Source organism: Notolepis coatsorum, assembly GCF_963971535.1.
Source record: "Notolepis coatsorum genome assembly, chromosome: 1".
NCBI lineage: Eukaryota > Metazoa > Chordata > Actinopteri > Aulopiformes > Paralepididae > Notolepis > Notolepis coatsorum.
In genome coordinates this window covers 236,614,840-236,624,839 of record NC_140165.1, presented here as the reverse complement: position 1 = coordinate 236,624,839, position 10,000 = coordinate 236,614,840, and the positions used below count along the sequence as shown (strand labels likewise).

Genomic DNA, 10,000 nt, shown 5'->3' with positions numbered 1-10,000 from the left:
ATCGTTTCGGGCAGAGAACTGGCTGCTTACCCAGGGTGGTTGACCCTATGTGAAGCTGCACCCGAGGAGCCCCAGAGCCGACGAGCGAGTGGACCTGTATACCGGATTATTCTACCGACGACAGCCCGCCTTCCCAGGCACGGATTATGCTTTGGATACTTTGATTATTCCATGGATAAAGACCCCCGACACTGCCGTGTGTTGGAACCCCCCCCCCTGGAGAGGACGCAAGGTGAGGAGACGCTCTGCAAGACGAGGTCTCTTCACGTCTCTCCCCCGTGGACCGGAGAGAGCCGGCCCACAAAGAGTCCACCTGCTTTCATCTGTGGTCCAAGGATCGCCGGCGCATTGAACGGCACTACAGTGGGTTCACCTGGGATACCCTTGGCCGGACGAGGCAGCTGGATTCTACCCCCCCCCCCCTCCTACTCCTGTCGGCTTACAAGCGACCGGATTAACCCCCTCTAGTGTATCCAGCCTATAATCATTAAAGTATCATTGCTGTTATTCCTTAACTATTCCAGGTCGTATATTTACCACCTGCGCCTTCAGAGATTGGACATTCTCTATTGATATACCGACGAATACTCCTTGCCATAAAAGTGCATACTATTTCAATTCATAAATGTAATTAAGTGATTAAGTGCTTATTCTACACACCATCGCTGTGTAGGAAATAAAGACCTGTTTCTAATTCGTACATTTGTGTTGGATCCGTTTCATCTACGTGAGAGTGTTCATGATAATATATTTATGCCGTGTACTGGGTGGCCGAATATTAAGTACAAAGGTAGTGGTAGTAAGTATCATATCTAGTAATACAGTCAGGGAATTGTACCCCTCAGTTACAATTGGTCCTTCGAGCCGGATGGTAATTAGTGTAATATTAATATAGTGTTATTAATATTGAAATGGCCTATGATGAACACTCCACGAAACGATCCTCCTAACCAACGCCCGCAGCGCGAACGACGGCTCCCTCAGTACTTAGAGGCTTACGCTGTCAGTCAACAACCTAGTCTTCTACTAACAGTAAACGCGGTAAAACTAGAAAGTAAAAGTATGTCTAACCCCAACGCCCAGACTACCCCGACCATAGAGGCCCCTACGGGCTCTAATGTAACTGACCAAGTTCACGGTGGGGACCAGTGGGAACCAGACATGACTTCACACCCCGCCAGTACTGAAGAAGTAGTCCCCGATGAGTCCCGGGAGGAATACAACGCTACCGAGAGAGAACTCGGCACGGAAGAAGACGGGGAGAGCACCGTGGAGATAGAACTCCAAGGCTCCGCAAGGAGTACCCGGAGGGAAGGCTCCCCTATACAACCGCCTTCTCCCAGCGAGGCAGAGAGGACCCTACAGCAGGCCTTCCTCATCAGCCTGAACGCCGCTGCTGAACGCGACCGACTGCAGATCCAGCAGCGAAGCGAACACGAGCAGATACGTCTAGAAATAAGACGCATTCAGATGGAAGAGAATGTGGCCCGAGAACGAGCCGGTGCTCAACGGGACGCAGCGCGCGACAGACAGCAGTCGCAACTAATAGAACAGCTGATCAGACGGACAACACCCTCTCCCTCCGCCAGAGGCTCCAGGAACTCGTCTAGACACACCTCCAGGGCGGCATCCCCTAGCCGAGTAAACAACCCTGAACTTGACCAACAGACGAGGTCTATACCCCCCACAGACCACCTCCCCCCACCGGTCCAAGCGAGACCTAGCAACCGGGAAGGAGCAGCATATCCTGTGGAGAGGCTAAACCAGAGACTACAAGCACTGGATGACCTAACTGAAGACGAAGAGGAAGAGGAGGAGAACCACGCCCGAAGACAGCACAGTACTCTACCGGACCAGGAGGTCCGGTACAGCCCAGGCTATACTCCCGCGGAGCTGCGCTACAGACCCCCGACTCTATACACGGGTGAGCACGACGCACGACCCGCACCGAGGAACAGCACCTGGACAAGCGGGCCATGGTACACTGCCGGTACCAGCCCATACCAAGGAGCGGGAGGAGACTCGCCTAGGAGGCCTCTCCCCCAACGCTCGCCGATGTATCCACAGTCAGCGTCATACATTGGCACGCCTATGGTACCCGACTTCACCCAAGAGAACCGGGCCCAGTATACAGAACTCCGCATGTGTCTGGAGACCATGTTGGTGGATGTATTGGATGAACGCCACAAATACGCCATCCTACTGCAGCACTTAAAGGTACCCCGCGCACATAATATAGCGCTCGCCTACGCGACTTCCACCACTCCATACACAGCAGCGCTGGTAGCATTGGACCAGAGGTATGGGCGCATATGGGATTACGTGATCCAGGAGATCCGACACATCGACCGCTTACCCCCAGCAATAGACAATCGAGCACTGGACGACCTGTCCATCAGAGTGCAGTCCCTGGTAGGGATGTTGGGAGCGCAAAGAGAGAAGGGGAAGTATGAACTTTACGCCAACTCAAATGTGGAAAGGATTCTGGAGAAGCTGCCGCCCGCTCGTCAGGAGCGCTTTAGGCGGCAGAGGGACCACAGAGACCCGAATGGCCCCGAACCGAACCTCCTCGATCTAGCAGACTTCCTGGCGAGAGAAGTCAGCAGCCTACGGCTAGATACATTCGGACGGAGCACCCCTGGCTCCAGAGAAGGAACCAGACGACTAAATGATGGAAGAAGATCGGTGACTGTGATGCACCAATCGGAGTCAGTACCGAGCAGCAGGAGCCACAGTACCCCCTCCAGAACGGAGAAGTGGAAGATAGTGTGCCCCTACTGTGAGAAAGAACACTGGCTAGCGCAATGTGACTCCTTCCCCAAGCTGAACGCGGAGGAAGCAGGTCAATGGATAAAGTCCAACAAGCGCTGTTTTCGCTGTGCGCGCTCACACATGGCAGCCGAATGCCGCTTAAAGAAAAGGTGCACCAAGTGCGATGGAGCCCATCTGGACATACTTCACGACAGTAACAGACGGCGCCCTTCACCTGCACCATCCAGCCGCAAAGCGAGCGTCATGTACATCGATCCCGCCAGCAGCAGTGGAGCCCGAGTACTCCTAAAAGTAGTGCGTGTGACACTAAGCCACCAGAATAAAGTCCTGGACACTTACGCCGTCCTCGATGACGGGTCAGAGAAGACCCTGCTGCTCGCCTCCGCTGCGGCCCAGCTAGGGCTGCGGGGAAGCGAAACCCAAATGACAATTCGGACAATAAGACGAGATTTGAAGACGATAAAGGGCGAGAATGTCTCATTCTCTATCGCAGCAAGCGGCCAGCCTGAGCGACGGTACCAGATTGCAGACGCTTTCACCAGCCAAGAAATAGGACTGTCGCGGTACACATACCCCGTCGCCAAGCTGATGGAGAAATATGCACATCTGCGCAAGTTACCGATCCCGCTCATAGACAATGCTATGCCGACCCTGTTGATAGGCTCCGACCATGCAGACCTCATTGTCCCGATAGACCGGGTTCATACCGGACCCCGAGGCTGCCCTGCAGCAGTCGAGACCCGTTTGGGATGGACTCTCCAAGGCCCGCTCGCCAAATCTCTCAACCAAAGTACAGCCACTAGATGTCTCCACTCCCGAGTCACAGAGGGAGAAACCGCACTCCTGCAACACGTAGAGCGGCTATGGAGCTTGGAACAAATGCCCTTTAAGAATGGAAAGAAAGACATTCGCTCTAAAGATGACATTTACGCCATTCACCTCCTCGAGACAGGGACCAAGAGAGTCCCGGTCAACGGCGTGTTGAGATACGCCACGCCACTCCTGCGGCGAGAAGGAATGCCTACTTTCCACGCTAAGACAGACGCCATAGAACGGTACCTGCTGAACACGGAGCGGCGCTTAGCCAAGAACCCCGCCCAAGAGAGTGTATACCGCGCTGAGATTGAGAAGCTCATCACAGCGGGACACGTCACAAAGATGGACATTAAAGAGGCTGACCAGACCACTGAATCGTGGTACGTGCCCCACCACAAGGTCCATCACAACGGTAAAGACCGCATAGTATTTAACTGCAGCTACCAGATCGGATCCCAAAATCTGAATAAAGAGTTACTGCCCGGTCCCACACTCGGCCCCTCCCTACTCGGCGTTCTACTCCGCTTCCGCCAGGAAAAGGTGGCCATCAGCGGGGACATTAAAGGAATGTTCCTGCAGGTGAGATTAGTAGAGGCGGACAAGCCCCTGTTACGGTTCCTATGGAGAGAGAAGCCAGGAGATGAGCACCCAGCCATCTACCAATGGGAAGTCCTCCCCTTCGGAACGACGTGCAGCCCCTGCTGTGCGACATTTGCACTACAGAAACATGTAGCAGAGGACCCAGCAGCGGACGAAGAGGTCCGACACAGCGTAAAGAACAGCTTCTACGTAGACAACTGTCTACAAAGCCTTTCAACCCAGGAAGAAGCCGAGGCTCTCCTGATTAAACTCCGCGCCTCATTGATCAAAGGCGGCTTTGATCTCAGGCAGTGGGCCAGCAGCGATCCGCAAGTACTGCGCAGCCTCTCCTCCGAGGACAAGGCAGCCAGCAGCGAGACCTGGATGGCTACAATCCCGGGAGAAGCCCAGGAGATGACCCTGGGATTGGTGTGGCGATTCAAAACAGATTCGCTTCACTACAGACACAAGCCCCTGACTACGGAGCAGGGAAGGCCGGCGGCGGCGCCGACCACCAGACGGAGTGTGTACACAACACTCGCCCGACAATATGACCCGCTAGGATGTATTCTACCGTACACCACCAGGGCAAAAATGATTGTACGAGCATTGTGGGACAAGGACCAGGGCTGGGACGACCCCATTCCCGCACACCTTGCATCCACCTGGAGAGAGTGGGAGATGGAGCTCCACTCACTCCCAGGCGTTAATATGCGCCGAAGCTACTTCCCACCCACGGTGAGGCCAGAGACATGTAAAATGGACTTACACGTCTTCAGTGACGCCTCAGAGGTCGCATACGGATCAGTAGCCTACTTACGGGCCCAAGACCAGGGGGGAGAGATCTACACAGCATTTGTCCTCGCCCGCTCGAGAATAGCCCCACGCAAGCAACAATCTATCCCACGTCTAGAGCTCTGCGCAGCCCTAGCCGGAGTGCACCTAGCCACGCTCATCCAACGTGAGCTCACCATACCGGTGTCTAGAACAATCCTGTGGTCAGATTCCACGACGGTACTCGCCTGGATCAAATCGGACTCATGCAAGTACAAAGTCTTCGTGGGAGTCAGAGTCACTGAGATTCAAGACTTAACCGAAGAGTTAACCGGAGAAACAGAGTGGCGCTACGTTGATACAAAACAGAACCCAGCTGACGTCATCACCCGGGGGATGCCCCTGGATGACCTCACCCGTCGCAATGTCTACAGTGACGGCCCCGCATTCCTAAGACTCCCGGAAGGACAGTGGCCCATGCCTATCCCGAGGGAAGCAAGTCCAGAGGAGGTGGAAATTAAGAAGTCTGTGTTCTGTGGATTGAGCACCGTAGCCTCCACCGACCCTAACATAAACGATTGCACGTCCATAGAGAGTGCACAACAAAGAACATTCCTGCGGTACCACCCGGAGTGCAAGTTCCCCGCTGATATGTCAGCAGCTAACTACGAGGAAGCAGAATTGCTTCTACTGCAGCGAGCCCAGAGAGACTCGTTCCCCGATGAATTGGCCTGTCTACAGGGAGGAAAGCCCGTCCCTTCCGACAGCAGATTAATTCACCTGGCCCCCGAGAGCGACGCTCATACCCTCATCAGAGTGGGTGGTCGCCTACGCAGAGCCCCCAATCTACCGGATGACATTAAATACCCGATCGTATTGAACAGCCGACACAAGGTCACAGAGCTGATTATAAAGAAATACGATGAGGATGTACATCACGCAGGAGCAGAAACAGTCCTCACGGAGATTGAGGGAGTACTTAACTCGAAGCCCCTCGGATATGTCTCCAGTGATGCGGCGGATATCGACCCAGTTACCCCCAACACACTCCTGATGGGGCGGCTAGATCCTGCATTACCCCAGACAATGTACCGGCCTGAAGAAGCGAACGGCCGACGAATGTGGAGGTACAGCCAAGTATTAGCCGACAAGTTTTGGAACAGTTTCCTACTGCACTACCTACCGTCTCTACAGACCCGCCAGAAGTGGGTAAAGGAGAGAGACAATTTGACAGAAGGAACAGTCGTCATGATTATTGATCAATCACTGCCCAGAGCTATGTGGCCGGCCGGCCGCGTAAGCAAAGTGATCACCGGTGCCGACGGCAAGGTCCGAGCAGCTGAAGTGCTCGTCCAGGGTCGCACTTACACCCGTCCCGTGGCAAGGCTCATAGAACTGCCTCGACTCCCAGACACAATCGATGATGACCATGACCCTACAACCCTATGACTTTGTGAAGTTGACTGACCCCTACAGCAAACCCTTATGTGTAAATAGACAACGCGATTAATCTGTCTCTGTTTAACTGATTAGGTCTGGGACCTATTCAGGGGGTGGCTGTTGTGAAGGGCCAGATTAAACCGAATATATATATTTATTTATATATATATATTTAATTGTATTTGTATATTCTCTAATATTCCCTGATATCCCTTGTATATTCCTTGTACAATATGCATTGAATATCCATTCTAGCCTACTGAACATCCCATAATAGTCTCCATTCTACTATTGGTCGAGACCTTGGTGCCAGGCTGCCATACCCCTCAGACCCAGTTCAAACGTACCGCTCGACGTGTACGAACAAGTCCTAGTTCCGCGTAGGAATTTGGCTACCGCACCACTAATGGGACTATTTGTTCATAGTGCGTATATATACTGCGCTACTAAAGTAGGACTTTCTTTTCAGTCCAGTTTCTTACCCTCCAATAGAGTCACAGACGTAAAGCCTCCCCGCGACGCCACGTGTGGGAGTAAGGCCAAGTTCGGCCTACCATCGGTATTGAGACATCGTGTATATTAATATTTGAATAGTCATATTTGGCACTATATCGTCGAGTTGGACGTAGTCTATTAAGCTAATAATAGTCTGTTAATATATAGTGCTTCGTGCGGTGAGAATACTACCGTAGTCAGTACCCCATCGTTTCGGGCAGAGAACTGGCTGCTTACCCAGGGTGGTTGACCCTATGTGAAGCTGCACCCGAGGAGCCCCAGAGCCGACGAGCGAGTGGACCTGTATACCGGATTATTCTACCGACGACAGCCCGCCTTCCCAGGCACGGATTATGCTTTGGATACTTTGATTATTCCATGGATAAAGACCCCCGACACTGCCGTGTGTTGGAACCCCCCCCCCTGGAGAGGACGCAAGGTGAGGAGACGCTCTGCAAGACGAGGTCTCTTCACGTCTCTCCCCCGTGGACCGGAGAGAGCCGGCCCACAAAGAGTCCACCTGCTTTCATCTGTGGTCCAAGGATCGCCGGCGCATTGAACGGCACTACAGTGGGTTCACCTGGGATACCCTTGGCCGGACGAGGCAGCTGGATTCTACCCCCCCCCCCCCCTCCTACTCCTGTCGGCTTACAAGCGACCGGATTAACCCCCTCTAGTGTATCCAGCCTATAATCATTAAAGTATCATTGCTGTTATTCCTTAACTATTCCAGGTCGTATATTTACCACCTGCGCCTTCAGAGATTGGACATTCTCTATTGATATACCGACGAATACTCCTTGCCATAAAAGTGCATACTATTTCAATTCATAAATGTAATTAAGTGATTAAGTGCTTATTCTACACACCATCGCTGTGTAGGAAATAAAGACCTGTTTCTAATTCGTACATTTGTGTTGGATCCGTTTCATCTACGTGAGAGTGTTCATGATAATATATTTATGCCGTGTACTGGGTGGCCGAATATTAAGTACAAAGGTAGTGGTAGTAAGTATCATATCTAGTAATACAGTCAGGGAATTGTACCCCTCAGTTACAACTACTGAGTAATAGTGTGAATCAGATGTATGTACAGAGTTGTAATATAAATATGCACAGTGATACAGGTATAAAGACAGTATGGTAGTAGTCATACTGGACAGCCAAGTAACTAGTAAGATTAGGTAAGGGATATGTAACCAGCACGGACTACAACATATGCCGTATATAATGGCAGTTAGTGTACCTTGTGTATACTGTTTACCTTTACTCTAACTCATAGTTTATATTCAGATAAAAAATCTTTATTGCCTATATTTATTGTAACATATAATAAAACCAATAGGGCATACAGACCCTCATCTGCACCTTTGTTTACACAGTTTATTCGTCTCATATTTCTTTAGTTAATTACATTGTTTACACTGTTTATATTCAGATCAAATTTGATTGCCTATATGTATGTCCTTCTACTATTACCCTGCCCATACCTGTACCTCTAGGAGCTGCCCAGTACAACCACAGTCTGACACTTGACCACTGGGAGATGCCCAGTACAACCACAGTCTGACACTGTTGACCACTGGGAGATGCCCAGTACAACCACAGTCTGACACTGTTGACCACTGGGAGCTGCCCAGTACAACCACAGTCTGACACTGTTGGCCACTGAGCAACTCCACTGGAGCAGTTGGGGGTTAAGTGCCTAGCTCAAGGGCACTTCAGTAGTTGGTATTGAGGGACAGGAGAGAGTTATTCATTCACTTCTCCATCCAGATTGTTCCTGCCAGTCCGGGGGATTGAACCAGCGACCTTCCGGTCACTGCAGATAATGCCATATAAGTCACAAGTTGATGCTACCCACATGATCTAGTGTAAACCTACACCACACTGCACACACACTGTGGTCATATTGCCGTGAATCCAGCGCTGCTGTTGCCGTCTACCTGGGTTTCTCTCCGGTTCCTATCTGGCAGATGATAGAATCCATCCACATGATCTGATCTCGGACCACGCCGAAGAACCTCAGCTTGTCGGTCGCCGTGGTGATCTGCACCCGGCACTCCTCGCAGGACGTCAGCAGCTCCTTCCATGACTGCATCACCTCCTGCTCGCGGCAGGCGATGGCCTCCGCCTTCTCCCCGGCGTACACCGTCCTCAGCTGGGCGGCGCTCTCCTGCAGCTGACGCACCTACAGGGGGGAGAGAGAGGCGGAAGTAGACGTAGACAAAGAAAGGTCAACAATTTTCTGCACATGATGTATGAACCACACAGCTGCCACAACTGATGCCGTGACCCAAAGTGCCCTGTTGGCTAGACCTGACAGAGCAGCTGGTGGCTAGATAGACCTGACAGAGCAGCTGGTGTCTAGATAGACCTGACAGAGCAGCTGGTGGCTAGATAGACCTGACAGAGCAGCTGGTGGCTAGATAGACCTGACAGAGCAGCTGGTGGCTAGATAGACCTGACAGAGCAGCTGGTGGCTAGATAGACCTGACAGAGCAGCTGGTGGCTAGATAGACCTGACAGAGCAGCTGTTGGCTAGATAGACCTGACAGAGCAGCTGGTGGCTAGATAGACCTGACAGAGCAGCTGTTGGCTAGATAGACCTGACAGAGCAGCTGGTGGCTAGATAGACCTGACAGAGCAGCTGTTGGCTAGATAGACCTGACAGAGCAGCTGGTGGCTAGATAGACCTGACAGAGCAGCTGGTGGCTAGATAGACCTGACAGAGCAGCTGGTGGCTAGATAGACCTGACAGAGCAGCTGGTGGCTAGATAGACCTGACAGAGCAGCTGGTGGCTAGATAGACCTGACAGAGCAGCTGGTGGCTAGATAGACCTGACAGAGCAGCTGGTGGCTAGATAGACCTGACAGAGCAGCTGGTGGCTAGATAGACCTGACAGCAGGAATTCAAAGCAACCCCAGAGCATTTTCTCCTCTCTCTATTTCTAAATGCTAATTGACATGTATTCACACAGTGGCCATTTTGCTTTTATGTCATGCTCAGGTTGGGATTCATTTCCACCTCAGGCCATTTTGATATTACGCCGTGATCAGGTTGGGATTCCTTTCCACCTCAGGCCATTTCGCTATTATGTCATGCTCAGGTTGGGATTCCTTT

The 10,000-nt window shown here is 51.9% G+C and overlaps 1 protein-coding gene across 1 annotated transcript in view; it reads right to left on the bottom strand.

The window, feature by feature from the left end:
• Positions 1–10,000, bottom strand: part of LOC311224354 (spectrin beta chain, non-erythrocytic 4-like) — a gene marked incomplete at both ends in the record, with an annotated part of 220,569 nt that overhangs the window by 22,351 nt on the left and 188,218 nt on the right. The window contains 1 exon segment of the mRNA XM_084309313.1: positions 8,823–9,067. Within this exon segment, the coding sequence (XP_084165439.1) occupies positions 8,823–9,067 (245 nt within the window).